The sequence below is a fragment of the Esox lucius genome, chromosome 14, assembly GCF_011004845.1.
Source record: "Esox lucius isolate fEsoLuc1 chromosome 14, fEsoLuc1.pri, whole genome shotgun sequence".
NCBI classification, from domain to species: Eukaryota; Metazoa; Chordata; class Actinopteri; order Esociformes; family Esocidae; genus Esox; species Esox lucius.
The window spans coordinates 13,925,662-13,939,938 of NC_047582.1; the positions used below are offsets into that span (position 1 = coordinate 13,925,662).

Genomic DNA, 14,277 nt, shown 5'->3' on the forward strand with positions numbered 1-14,277 from the left:
AGAAATGAATACAAAATAAATATCAAGATGTTAGTATGTGCTTCGTGGTATAATTGCATGGGGATAATGTATGCTAATTTCCCTTAATGACTGGTATGTAGTTGTTATTCTGATGTGTTTTGGGAAAAACATCACAGGCTTAACAAAATACAGAAATGTCATGCTCCTTTTCATCCTCCCATCCATATGTTTGCTACACCCCCTAGTTTTGGTGGGCCAGGTTACATGGAAGAGAAGATGGAAACTGGAATTGGGAGTGTTTTCCTTTTTCGAAGAGAGTGAAGGCTTCTTAGCAACATACAGGTCTTCTGCACCCTTCTATGTTGTGTAGTGTTTTACAATGTTAGGCATTAGTGCCAACATAACCACCATTGCCCTATCATCGCTTAGTCACTGGGCAGAAGTGAGGGAGGACATTGCTTATGTCCTCTATGTGCTTCTCTCCATCCTATGCCTGTAGGCATTCCATACCATATGTGGGGAGAGGTCACACGAGCTGCAACCCTGGACGCACGCGCTGTCAACTGCTGCAACAGAGGATGCAGTACATCGCACTGCGCAGGTGCACGCCTGCAGCGGACGTTACTATTTTTAGAAAGTGACGTCACCCTCAAATATCAGCGGCTGCCTTAGCCCCCCCCCACCCCCACCACCCGATAGACTGGATTGACAGGACGTTTGCTGCAGCACCCCAAGTCGATAGCAGTGGGAGGCCGCAATAACTAGTTAGCCATCGGGTAGTGAGATAGCGAGAGAGTCGGGCAGGGTTTGGAGCAAGGACTGGGAGGGTAGTTGCACATTTATTTCACTTCTAATTTGCGCCTCAGTAGCATTACAACCGACGTGCTTCACCATTGTTAAGGTCGTATGTACGCTGGTATATCAGAGAAAATCCGCAGTGACATCATTTGATGTGCTTTTTGTAGCATTTCGACATCAGCGGGAAAATACACAACTGTGTATTCAAAAGTAGTAGTCGATAGCCTCCTGTATTGTGGAACAGATTTCCCGTACTTAGGCACTTCAATACAGCAAGGATGGCAGATAGAGAGCAACTGATCCAGAGAGCCCGTATGGCTGAGCAGGCGGAACGGTACGATGACATGGCCTCCGCGATGAAACAGGTAACATTGGAGAGACATCATTTTGCATAGTGCATATCTCTTAAGAAATACTAAACCGACAATTACTGATATCCGTTCTTAACAAATGTAATCAATTACATAATTCACTAGTGACTAGTCTAACAATGGTGTAGCCTCTGCTAACGTTAGCTAACATTAGTAGCCGGTTGTTTTAATCGTCTTGACTTTAGAATACATTTCCAGAATTGTGTGTTATATCACAGGTAAATGAATGTGAAGTTACACACAATAAAATAATGTTCGGTTCTGTTGCTATTTTATTTAGCCATATCTTATTTTTTTTGCGAAATCAATGTGGCAACTACAGAGCTAGCTGTCTGTGCTAACAATGAAACTGATGGTGGTGGCTAAGTCTGGTGTTTGATAGCAGCAATACTAGCCCAGGCTGAACGGGGGCACACACACTGCATAGGTGCGCTTGTTCCCTACAGCACTTTTGCGATTCAATGCAACTACATAGTCCAAGCTTAAAAGCGTCTCATGCATTTTCTGCAATTGTTTATTAACAAAATTATGGTTAACTTGATAACGGACAGATTCGTTATGATGGGAATGTATGGACGAACAGATGTTGCTCATTTATAAACGTGCTCACAGATAGCTTGTCTGCAAGGGTGGAACTGGCTGCAGTCAGATGTATACTATTGATGCTGATGACAAAATGTTCAGCTTATTACTTAAATATCTCCTATTTGACATAAAGAATATGATATAAAGGTATTTGTATGGTATAAGTATTTGTAATGATAAAAAAAAAAACATTTCCTCACTATCAACAAAGTTGTTCAAAATATTTTTCCCGGGTTGTGGGACAACAAAAAAACGAATCAATTGAGAAAACATGTCCATACAATGTAGTGTTTAAAGTGTTAGATTTCTCTTATTTCTATTATTCATATGGTAGCATTTCCACATCCTATAATCATTATTTTGATGTCCTCATCAGGTAACCGAGCTGAGTGAGCCTCTGAGTAATGATGACCGCAACCTGCTCTCCGTGGCCTACAAGAACGTGGTGGGGGCCCGGCGGTCCTCCTGGCGCGTCACCTCCAGCATCGAGCAGAGGGCCCTGGCTGACGGCAACGAGAAGAAGCTGGAGCTGGTGAAGGGCTACCGGGAGACCATTGAGAAGGAGCTGGAGACTGTCTGCCAGGATGTGCTCAACCTGCTCGACCAGTTCCTCATCAAGAGCTGCGGGGAAGACCAGCTGGAGAGCAAGGTGTTCTACCTGAAGATGAAGGGCGACTACTACCGCTATCTGGCCGAGGTGGCGACGGCGGAGAAGAGGGCCTCCGCCGTGGAGTCCTCCGAGGGGGCCTACAAGGAGGCCTACGAGATAAGCAAAAGCATGGCGGCCACTCATCCCATCCGCCTGGGCCTGGCGCTCAACTTCTCCGTGTTCTACTACGAGATCCAGAACGCTCCAGAGGAGGCCTGCAAGCTGGCCAAGGAGGCCTTTGATGAGGCCATCGGACACCTGGACAATCTGAACGAGGACTCCTATAAGGACTCCACCCTGATCATGCAGCTGCTCCGGGACAACCTGACCCTGTGGACCAGTGACCAGCAGGACAGCGAAGGGGGGGAAGCCCAGCCCTGAGAGCACCCCCTCCAAACCCCTGATAGTCTTTAGCTAGTTAGCCAGTCCCCTCACTGCTCTCCTGTTCTCTAGTTTCAGATATTTTCTCTTTTCTCTCTGTCCTCTTATCTGTTCCTGATTGCTCGCCACTTTGTCTTGTGCCATTTTTAATGCTCGGTTGGGGCCTGATAGGGATGATTTATTCCTCTTGTGCCCTATGGTTTTGTCCTTCCTCTTCACCTTTCCCTGCTGCATTTTCCCTCAAACTTTCTCCTCTGTCCTCCTCTATCCTCCTTTGTCCCCTGTCTTCCTTATCTCCTGTCCTTCTCTCCACTGCCCTCCAGTCTCCTCTGCGCTCCTCCTCCGTCTCGTCGACTCCTCTGTTCTCTCCTTTGTCCTCCTCTCTCCTCCTTTGTCCTCCTCCACTCTCTCCTGTTCTCCTCTCCCCTCGGTCCTTCTTCAGGGCTTTCTGTCCCTGGCTCCCCTTCTGAGAGCTAGCCATCTTTTTTTTACCCCTTCTATCCATTCCATCTCCCTTCCGTAGTTTGCCGACCATCAACTGACCGACTGGTATTCATGTGACATTTCCACAGGATGTTTTTTTTCGTGAGGACAATTTAGGATCTGTCATGAGTGGATGTCTGTAATGCTGATTAGGGAAACCGTTTCATTTAGGTGCACAGCATAGTGCCAATGTCACTGTTGAGCAGAATGTCCTTGACTTGAACCGGTTCTGTGCCCCCCTGTCACTGTGAGGTGTCCGCTCTTCTTCCTCCTGTCTGTTGCCCTTTCCACTCTGCCCGCTGGCACCCGCTAGCCCTTATGAACGTGTGCCAGCCATCTTCCCATCCGTAAATGTCCACCTTTTGAAGGTTCACGATGGGTGTCTGGATTTTTCAGTTGTGCTAGTACATTTTGTTTATTATAATGAATAATGCATTGTCATTAAAACATTACCTACCATGGGAACCTGTGTGGGTTTATGTCCTGTGCTTCAGAGGGATCTTTCATTGCGTTGAATGGCCTTGGTGTCTTCTCAGTGGGCTGTTTGGCGTGTTTGTGCGTGGACGTGTGCGCACGCATGCGTGTCTCGCCTATTCTGTGTGAATGCTTGGTTGAACGGCATGCTCACTTGCATTAGTGATCATCAGTGAATCTATGGCCCTGCAGCCAGGCGCTGTCTGGTCATCAAGTGTTCTGCTAAATGTGAATTTTGTTTCCTTGTTCGGGTTAGGTTCGTATTAAGCAGGGAGTCGAAGATGGTCTCATGTTTTTCACTGTAGGGGTTCATTGTGCGTTCTGTGAGGATGCTGCAATCCTTGTTTTAGTTCCTGATGGAACATAATTTCCAATAAAATTGCTCCATCTTTTATGATTCTAGACTACAAAATGGGTGGTAAGCTAGTATTAGATGTGAAACAACTGTTTTTATTTTCCCAATTGAACACAACAGTGGCCCTTTGTTGTCTTGTGGTTGCATCAGACTATATAGCAGCACCTAGTGGTTGCTTTTGGCACTTTTTGCCCTCTTAACTTGGTGTACAAAATTATATCAGTATTTCAAGAGCAGCACCATGTTACTAAAATACACTAATTACTTCAGCAGCAACTTAATAATAATAATCTTCTCCCATCTGTTCTTATTCTGTGGCTGAGGTCGCTATAGATAATGGACCTTTCTTTGTGTTCTATCAAGCCCAGACTGTATTAGATGTATGGTCTTTGCTGCTCTTTCTCAGAGGAGTACCAAATTCAACTGCTGCTATTGCAGACAGACAACAGCTCCAACTTTTCCCTTCCTTTCTGTGTTTAATCATTTGTAGGCCTAGTGACAGTGGAATTGTAATATGAGAGTCATGTGCTTCCGAGTTGTCCTACACTGAAATATGTTTATTTACTCCCAAGTATTTCATGTTCACTTGATATCAAAGTCACAATCAATAGTAACAAATTGTCTCCTGTTTCTGGAAACGAAGGGAAGGGGCCAAAAATGCTCAGATGGCTGGGAAATAAAGCTAGGGATGAGAGGACTACACATTCATGATTTCCAAATGATAGTTTAAACCATGATCTATGCTGTAGAGCAGTGGTCTCCAACAGGTTGAGCTACCAGTAGTTAACCGCCCATTAATGAGTAGCTATAATCTACTCTGAATATGTGATTTGTATGTGTTCAACAGCAAATAAACAGTTTTAAGAAATACCGGGCAAAATGTAAAATAGATTTTATGCAGCCTTTGACATGTTTATTATTGACTCTTTAACATATGATGACAGAAAGTGTGCAGCACCTGGGTAGTTTGTAAGGCAGAATAGAAAAGAAAAAACAGTCTATTGTCAAGCTAGAAAAAAAAACTCAAGACATGTAGATTGTGTAAAGTAGCTTTCATTTCAGAATCTTTTATATATATTTAAAAATCTCTATTTTAATGTATCATTTATTAATCAAATCATGGAAAGCTGCTGTTTATTTCCTTTTTGACTCTAGCCATGAATCACATACTGTGATTCCTGATACATTGGTAGGCAAGCTCACATACACACCTTTGCACGAGCTCCAACAATTAGTACACACACACACACACATATTTGTGGGCGAGCACGTACACACACATACCTATCTCCAGGGTCAGTTGTACATAAGCAGCAGTGCAGGTGTCAGAGGAGTCAGTAGCGCAGCCATAAAGAGGGGCTTAGACAACACACCTTTCCTCTGGTCACTTCTGCAGCTCACGTTAGACAAAATGAGTCTTCCTAACAATGGCACTGTGGCTCTCAACAACCCGGGCGATATATCCGTCATTGTGATCTACTTTCTTGTTGTCTTGGCCGTCGGAATATGGGTGAGTTGCTTTCTTTCCATTGACATGTCTACAAACTCTAAAACAAATCTGTGTCTGTGAATAGTTAACTCCTGAGTAATGATAAAGAGAGGCATGGCATGGTTAAGTTAAATGTGGAAAAAGTTGGATGTTTAATATTAAAAAAATCAAAAACCTGCCTAAAACAACTAGACGTCTCTGGATAATGTTTTCATGCACTTCTGAGTGATAATATGACAAAGTTCTAACATGATATTCTATATTTATTTTACAAATTAATTTGGATGACCTTGAAAATCATTATTTTGTGGCTGGGCTGGTATTACAGATTGTGAGCCGGTTGTCAAAAGGGTATGTCTTTTATGCCAGGTCTATAAACAAGTGCACCAATCTGTCAATGCTCTCAGCTGCACATTTGATAATATTGTCACACCCACAAGTATGTACTATAATGCTAATTGACGACTGACTCAAAAACAAGGTGGTGAAGATGTAGACCATCCACAGTGTGAGACGTACAGTCCAATTAACACCACGCAAATGTATATTAACCTTGTACTTTATATACAACCCAAAGAGGATCTAACGACTGCATTAATGTAACCATAAGTTTACTGATCAACAATGATCTCTGGGACACTGATATAGTATCTTAAAAACAATTAACCTGCCTCCCTTTGCAGGCTATGGTCAGCACAAACCGGGCCACTGTAGGAGGCTTTTTCCTGGCAGGAAGAAGCATGGTGTGGTGGCCTGTGAGTAAGACTCTTCCCACAGGACAGTCCGTTACCTAATACATTATTACTATCATAGACTGCCATATCTTTCAACAAACTGTCCATATCTAAACTGACGCACCTTTGTGAACTGTCCCAATACCTACCTTTCTCCCCTGGAAGTGGTCAACTCACACTTTGTCCTGTAACGTCATTATGCTTTATCTTGTTTCAATGAAGGCCCACACATTGTTTACTTTCAATATTCTGGTTACTCAACAACAAGCTTTTGTGCTACAATAACATAAGAATTGTATCACTTTATTGCATGTTGGCCTTTAGAGAACTGTGGACTTGGCAGCCCAAACCCCATTATCCGACATGACAAAGCCTCAGCTGTGTTCCTTTATGAATATGCGTCAATTTCCATTTCAAAATGCTGCTTGATTACTTTATATATTCATAATGAACATCTCTTTGTCCTTTCTCTTCCCCTCCTTAGATTGGGGCATCTCTCTTTGCCAGCAACATTGGCAGTGGGCATTTTGTTGGCATTGCAGGGACCGCGGCTGCTGCTGGTATTGCCATTGGCGGGTTTGAATGGAATGTAAGAGGCAATCTAATAAAACAAGTTAACACCTAGAAATAACCTCTCAATAGTAACATTTACAGTTGAGTTAAAAGCTACACTTGTCATTTCATTAATTCAATTCAGGCCCTGGTTGTGGTGATCATCCTTGGATGGCTCTTCGTGCCCATTTACATCAAAGCCGGGGTGAGAACCGCCATTCCAGTGATCACAGTGTAATTAGCATTTCACCACGCCATTTGGTATCATCAAGTGATTTTACACAGCGTAATCGTGTCTGCCGGGTGTGTTTAGGTGGTGACCATGCCAGAGTACTTGAGGAAGAGGTTTGGAGGGCAACGCATTCGGATCTATCTCTCAGTGCTGTCACTATTCCTCTATGTCTTCACTAAGATCTCAGTGAGTACCACATCTCTCTGTTCACTTTCAGTCTTTGAGTTGAGTCCATAAAAATGACAACGCTCACAGTAAGTAATGACTCCAGGAACCCTGCTGAGCCTCAAGGAGCCTCTGTAAGTCGGTGGTTCATATTTGCACCTTTCTTTAGCTTAATTGTGTCTGGGGGAACCTTTAAGTTAACAACAGGTTCCTGGGGGAACTCTGGAGTGGAGGCATGGCTTAGCAGGGGCCATTTCAGACCTGTTTTTGACCAGCCATTAAAGTGACCACATGTCGTATTGTTATTGTTGATTGAGATCCAAAGAGTCTAAAAGAGGTGCAAAAAAAAACCTTTGTGAATTTCAAAGTTGGAATGATGACATTTTTATTCCTTGAGGTAATGTCAGAAATGTTGTTATTATATTCGCAGAAGATAAACCGGAATGTTCACACTAACAGGTGGTCAAAAATGACTTGGCCTCCAATAAGCCATGCCTCTAATCTAATAAGCTACCATTACATTAAAGGGTTGGAAAAACATTCAAAATATTACCCTAGCCTTTTTTAAAAGGTTCTGATTTTCACCTTTACACAGGAACAATGTGACAAATTAAATCCCTAAAATATTCTTCCAGACACATTTATTTGTGTAATAAAGCCACATAGCCTATACAAACCCTTTCTTCGTCCCATTGTTAACTCCTCTGTCCTCTCTCTTTCTCTCAGGCAGATATGTTCTCTGGAGCCATCTTTATCAACCAGGCTCTGGGGCTGAATATCTACATTGCTGTGGTTCTCCTACTGTTGATCACTGCTCTGTACACAGTCACGGGTATACTCTTCACATATACTGCGTAACTGTTTCAATTCTGTGAAAGGAGACCCTGATGGAGTACTGTGTCTAATGTAGCTTAACTGGTATAGCATGACTATTGTGTTGTTGATTCGATTCCAATCGAGGGCTGGTGTGGATAACCTATGAGAAAGTGTACTCACCCCTGAAAAGGGCTCTGGATAACAGCATCTGCTAAATGACTCAAATGTCATGGACTGTCTCCAGTTAACCAATACAGAAGTCTCATTGACAACGCTGTTAACTGCTCCATGGCAAAAGGGAGTAAAGTCCGTCACATACAACTGAATTAGGTACTTATAGCAAACCTTGGCCAACAACATATATGCCCTATTCTGGTTCGTTTATCTCCAGTGCATCATGAGTAATTGCCCATACTTCCCGTAAATAATCTCTGTAATGATGCATTAATGTCCAGACTTTGGTTCACTTAGCAACCATCTCATGGTCAGTCACACAACAAACTCCATTAAAATAAACACCACAGAATGAACACAGTAGAGTGTAGCGCAGGTTTTTCAAAATCTTGTAAACATCATAGGTGTTTCAGAAGATTAAAATTGAGTGACTCACAGTCACACTTTGGCACCTGCGACGCATCAGTGCTTTTAAAACGAGTACTGAAGTGTGTGTTGCTTGTTTCTCAGGTGGACTGGCTGCAGTGATCTACACGGACACTCTGCAGACCATCATTATGGTCGTGGGTTCCTTCATCCTCATGGGTTTTGGTAACGTCTCTTTAAGCTTCTGCATCGCCCCCACAGACTGTCCCCCCCCACCGCTCTTCGTCCCTCTCACCCGCGATCTGTCTCCCCAGCCTTCAATGAAGTGGGAGGTTATGACAGCTTTGTGAACCGCTACATGGAGGCCATACCTATCGTGACAAACACCAACATCAGCAAGTCCTGCTACACCCCTCGACCGGACTCTTTCCACATCTTCAGGAACGCCGTGACAGGTGATCTGCCTTGGCCCGGCCTGGTTTTTGGGCTCACGGTCCAGGCCACCTGGTACTGGTGCACCGATCAGGTAACCAACTGCTTAGTAGGGAATGAACATACACATGTAAACATGGACTGGATCTAATGTTTCCACACCCACTAAAACTCGTTTGTGCAGGGGTTATCATGGCCATTGTTTTCAAACAGCTTTCAGCGTGTTTATCTTAAGCGACCGCAAAGAGAGGTACCCTTTTAGGTTGACCCAAATGCTTTCGTGGTGACAAAGATAAGAGCCGGCCACGCTGAGGTGAGGAAAAAAGGAACAGTATGTTGATTCACGCATGGTAAATACAGTACGTTGAAATAGCTCTGTTAATTACCAGAACTCCAAAGCATATCTGTGTTTATGTTTCTCTTATTAATAAATGATTGTGGTACACAAATTCTCCCACACTCATTGATTTGGTTCAAGATTGAAAAGGAAAACATTTTATTTGATTAATAAGTCAGGTCTCAAAACTGCATACATGTTTGTGCAACTCGTTGTATGGAAGGAATAATACATACATTTTGCATTACATTTCTCTTTTCCCTTAAAACAAAAACACCCATCTTTTGCGCCAACAAAGATCCCAGCCACCATCACTTCAGTCACTAGTGGCCTTATCTTCTCCCCTGTCCTCTAGGTGATTGTCCAGCGTTGTCTGTCTGCTAAGAATCTGTCTCACGTCAAAGCTGGCTGTATCCTGTGTGGCTACCTGAAGCTGCTTCCCATGTTCCTCATGGTGTTTCCTGGCATGATGAGCCGCATCCTCTACGCCAACGAGGTGGCATGTGTGGAACCAGAGGAGTGTACAAAATACTGTGGGACCCCTGTGGGCTGCACCAACATCGCCTACCCCAAATTGGTGGTGGACCTCATGCCAAATGGTGGGTAAAGAAATTACACCTGCCCGTCCAGTAACAATGAATTTGCAGCACTCCAACAAAATGACTGCTGCTACTGTAACTCGGCACCAACAGGGTTGAATAATTAACATAAGTTAACATATGTTGGAAATGTGTTGAAATGGAAAATATTGGACTTGGTACGACTTAACTCATACAAATACAAAACCCAAGAGGCTGGGATATACTATGGATGTATGAAAAATGAAAGAATGACACAGAAATACAATACCGTTCTGTCTGTCAAAACGATGAACAATTCTTATTGCGATTAATTAGAGTAATTTAAATAACTGTATTTTCCGTCGATTAATCAACATTTTTGAAATTGCTGAAATGTTGTTCAGTTTAATGCGTACTGGGTTGTGTGAAACATGTTCAAGACAAGACTAAAGACAAGATAAGGAAAATATAATGCGTTAACAATTAACGGTTTAAATTATATTGTTGGGGAATTTTGCTGTGTTAGTGGTTAAGACAGAGGAGAGGGTTTTTACTGAACGAGCAGTGGGCCAGATTTAAACCCACAAGGCAGCATTACATGAACACCGGAGCCCAGGGGATAAGACCTGGGGACCCCCTTGACCACTTGGCCATTACCTTTGACAGTCTTACACAATATAATACACCTAACCAATGTTGGAAATGTTATTCAGTCATTTTGTTAATCTACAGAAAATGTATGTGTATCTTTTGTACACATGGTAGTATATGCTTCCAAAACATTAAAATGTTTTCATGAATATATATGAAGCATGGAAAGAGAATAAAAAAGAAGCGGGTTTACTGATGAAATTCCAAGGTTTCTTTTATGTACCCTCTTACTAAACACTGCTCATTGGTGCAGGTGTTGGAGCTCAGTAAAAAACAGAAATATTTGAAGAGTTACTTACGGTAGAATTCATTGTATAATCCACTTCTGTTTAAAATTGCCTATTTAGGCACAGAAAAACATATTTCTGAGCGCAGCTTCTGCTGCTTGTAGTAGAAAACATCACATCAGAGAATGTTTCTGAACGTAGCTTCCCTGCTTGTAGTCCAAACAACACATCAGGGAACATGTTTCTGAATGCAGCTTCTCTGCTTGTAGTCCAAACACCAAGCTAGCAACAGTGAGATATTTGGCCTGGTACAATCAGCCCTCTCAGGACAGTGCCTGGTTGTGATAGCTAGTTGGCCAGTCTTGTCAAAAACCTGGCTTTGTGAATGGTAGAAGAATAGCTACATAGAGGTGACAACCCACAGTAAATCAGTGACACCAACCAATCAAATACCCTGCTCGGGCAGAGTGCCAATGACACTCAGCAGATTAATGTAGTAGATGTAACAGTGAGAGTGACTATTGTCCTTGTACCAAGACACCATCTGCTTCTGCTACTACAACCAATTATCACATTTGTTTATCTCAGGCCTCCTGTTTGATCTGTCACACACCTGTCCTAAACGCCTAACCCTACCCCCACGGTTCCAGGTTTGCGGGGCCTGATGCTGTCTGTGATGATGGCATCTCTGATGAGCTCGCTCACATCCATCTTCAACAGTGCCAGCACACTGTTCACCATGGACATCTACACTAAGATACGTGGCTCGGCCTCCGAGAAAGAGCTTATGATCGCCGGGAGGTAGAGTCACACACATTCAGCTGCTCTCTGGAGTTCCGTTGGTTTGATACACGCGTGTGTGTGTGTGTGTGTTTATGTGTGTGTTTAGTGGTTCCTGTTTGCATTTTGATGAATAGGAAAGATCCATACTGACGTGACGTACTTGGCTCTATAGGGTGTTTATTCTGGTTTTGATCGGGTTGAGTATAGCCTGGATCCCTGTGGTTCAGTCGGCTCAGAGCGGTCAGCTCTTTGACTACATCCAGTCCATCACCAGCTACTTGACCCCACCCATTGCCGCCACGTTCATGCTGGCCATCTTTTGTAAACGCGTCAACGAGCCGGTGAGTCTCCATCCAATCAGCCTGTTATAAGAACCGATTCATTTACCTTGTACTGTAACGGGGTGTAGTTCATCTGCAGGCTGGCCTCAAAGGTCCCCGGTTACCACTTCCGCTCACGGCTCTTTCCTTGTGTCCGCTTGTTTGTGTTATTGACTTCCCCAACCCACCCCTGTAGGGTGCGTTCTATGGCCTCACGATCGGCCTGGCGATTGGCCTGACCAGGATGATAGCTGAGTTCGCCTACGGGACGGGCAGCTGTGTCAAACCCTCAACCTGTCCTGAGATCATCTGCGGGGTCCACTACCTCTACTTCTCCATCATCCTGTTCACCATCTCCTGCCTGTTGATTCTCTCCATCTCCCTCATGACCAAACCCATTGACGACAAACATGTCAGTTAAAACCCCCAGTGATAACCTGAACTGATTGGATTATTCTTTCACCCTAAATCAGCCGTTCTGTTATCTAAGGGTTATGTCCTTGGTTTCTCTGCAGTTGTACCGGTTGTGCTGGCAGCTTAGAAACCGCACTGAGGAGAGGGTGGATTTGGAGGAAGACAACTGGACGGACCAACAAGACTCTGACTCTATGGATATCGAAAGTGGTAGGTCTCTCTCACCCACTTCCTCCTGGTTATTCCAAAACACGTCGATACATTTTGTATATCTACACGCACAAACCCCGTTTCCTCATCCCTGTATGTGTGTGTTTATGCAGAGCCCGCAACGGAGCCGGGCTGCTTTAAGAAGGCTGTGCTGAGCTTCTGTGGCCTGGAGAAGTCAAAGGCCATTAAGCTGACTCCTGAGCAGCAGGCGGAGCTTCAGAGGAAACTCACAGACACTACTGAGAAACCCCTGTGGAGGAACGTGGTCAATGCCAACGCTATCATCCTCCTGTGTGTCTGTGTCTTCTTCCACGGCTTCTATGGTTAAATTGGCCCTCATCCAGGACCTCGGTACATCTGGAGTTCGGAAGGTCTAAACATTAACTTTGACTACCCCTTCTGTTTCGACCCTGAGATCCCCCCCAAGACATCCAGGCCCACGATGCACTGTGCTTTCCCTGCTCATGCCTGTTTGACTGATTTAGACATGGGGAGTCTCAGCACTTCCTCGTTTTGGGGTTCTTTGCTTGATGGTGAAGGTGAAGCAAAAAAGGTAATTTAATAGGAAAATAGGTTTCAGTGTCCATGTTTGCTGTGACCTTTTTGTTCTTCATTTAGTTTCTATTGTTTCCTTCAAACACTGGGCAGGGCTGCAACATGAATAGACATGTATAACTCACTATTTCATCATGAACAAGATGACATTGAGACAATGTAATTTACCTTGTAACATTCTGTTAAAAACTGTAGCCCCCTCTGTTGTTTCCAGAGATGAGGAAAGATCTCACAAATTTACAATCACACATTCTCCTTTCCTGGAATGGAGCCTGATATCCTTGAAATGTTTGATCAAAGTCCATAACGGTGTCATATTTCCTTTTTCCTCCAGCTGTAATTCTGTTTAGTTACGTGTTAATGAATGATGTCTCAATGATAGGTGAAATGAAACTTCCTCATAGTACTGGAGTAATAGCCCACTGCAAAAATATGCACACACAATAAAAAAAAACACACATTCAAACAATTGTTTTAGAAATGTCTCCCGTTGTATGGACACCAAACATTATTCCCATTAAAGGGGAATAACAATTAATAAAAATAAAAAATCTACATTCAGATATCGCTTTTTCTATGTTCATATATTGACCTTTTCTAAACCATCAGTTTCTCCCTTGTCTACTACAGCATGCACTACATAAATAGAAAAGCGAAAGAAGGCTTTGACCAACTCTCTGTAGCTAGCTACCAGAAACCCTAAGCTAACAATAGCAAGGCTAAGAAGAACATCGTCAAACTCTGAGTTAGTGCTTTTTTTGGAACAGGTAATTCCATTTTATATATTTTTATTCGGAATGTGATTCTCTGTCGGGCATTGGTGCAGAACCGCTTTCTGACAGATGAATAATTGCAAAATACTGTAATTGTTTTTTTTACTGAAAAAATCCTACATAGTGGTGCTTACAAATTTTCCCATTTAACCAATAAATTTGTCTAACTACAGTACTGTAGCTATCTGGCTAAAACATTGCCATCATGCAACCAAAACTAGGAGCACAGAAATGGAAGGACAAATCTAAAAGAGAACGTATAAATATGTGTAGTAGTTAAGTAATGGCTGACTGGAACTCAGTAGGTTATGAATTGAAAAGATGTGACACAATTAATTACCTGTGCTGAAAACAAAGGGATTTGAATGTGGCCTAGTTATAAATAAAAGCATTAAACAATAAAATGTTTATGACTTGTTTTTTGGACAGT

General features: G+C 43.1%; 2 protein-coding genes across 2 annotated transcripts; both read left to right on the top strand.

Moving 5' to 3' along the window:
- The first annotated feature begins 645 nt into the window (after window positions 1–645).
- Window positions 646–3,693, top strand: ywhah (tyrosine 3-monooxygenase/tryptophan 5-monooxygenase activation protein, eta polypeptide). The gene is made up of 2 exons (XM_010877715.4): window positions 646–1,124; window positions 2,092–3,693. The coding sequence occupies exons 1-2, from the start codon at window positions 1,038–1,040 to the stop codon at window positions 2,743–2,745; spliced, it is 741 nt and encodes a 246-aa protein (XP_010876017.2). The 5' UTR covers window positions 646–1,037; the 3' UTR covers window positions 2,746–3,693.
- Window positions 3,694–5,362: 1,669 nt separating this feature from the next.
- Window positions 5,363–13,629, top strand: slc5a1 (solute carrier family 5 member 1). The gene is made up of 14 exons (XM_010877713.3): window positions 5,363–5,567; window positions 6,230–6,301; window positions 6,765–6,869; window positions 6,978–7,037; window positions 7,146–7,250; window positions 7,956–8,061; window positions 8,730–8,810; window positions 8,900–9,111; window positions 9,710–9,953; window positions 11,443–11,593; window positions 11,748–11,916; window positions 12,092–12,307; window positions 12,411–12,519; window positions 12,633–13,629. The coding sequence occupies exons 1-14, from the start codon at window positions 5,469–5,471 to the stop codon at window positions 12,845–12,847; spliced, it is 1,944 nt and encodes a 647-aa protein (XP_010876015.1). The 5' UTR covers window positions 5,363–5,468; the 3' UTR covers window positions 12,848–13,629.
- The last annotated feature ends 648 nt before the right edge of the window (window positions 13,630–14,277 follow it).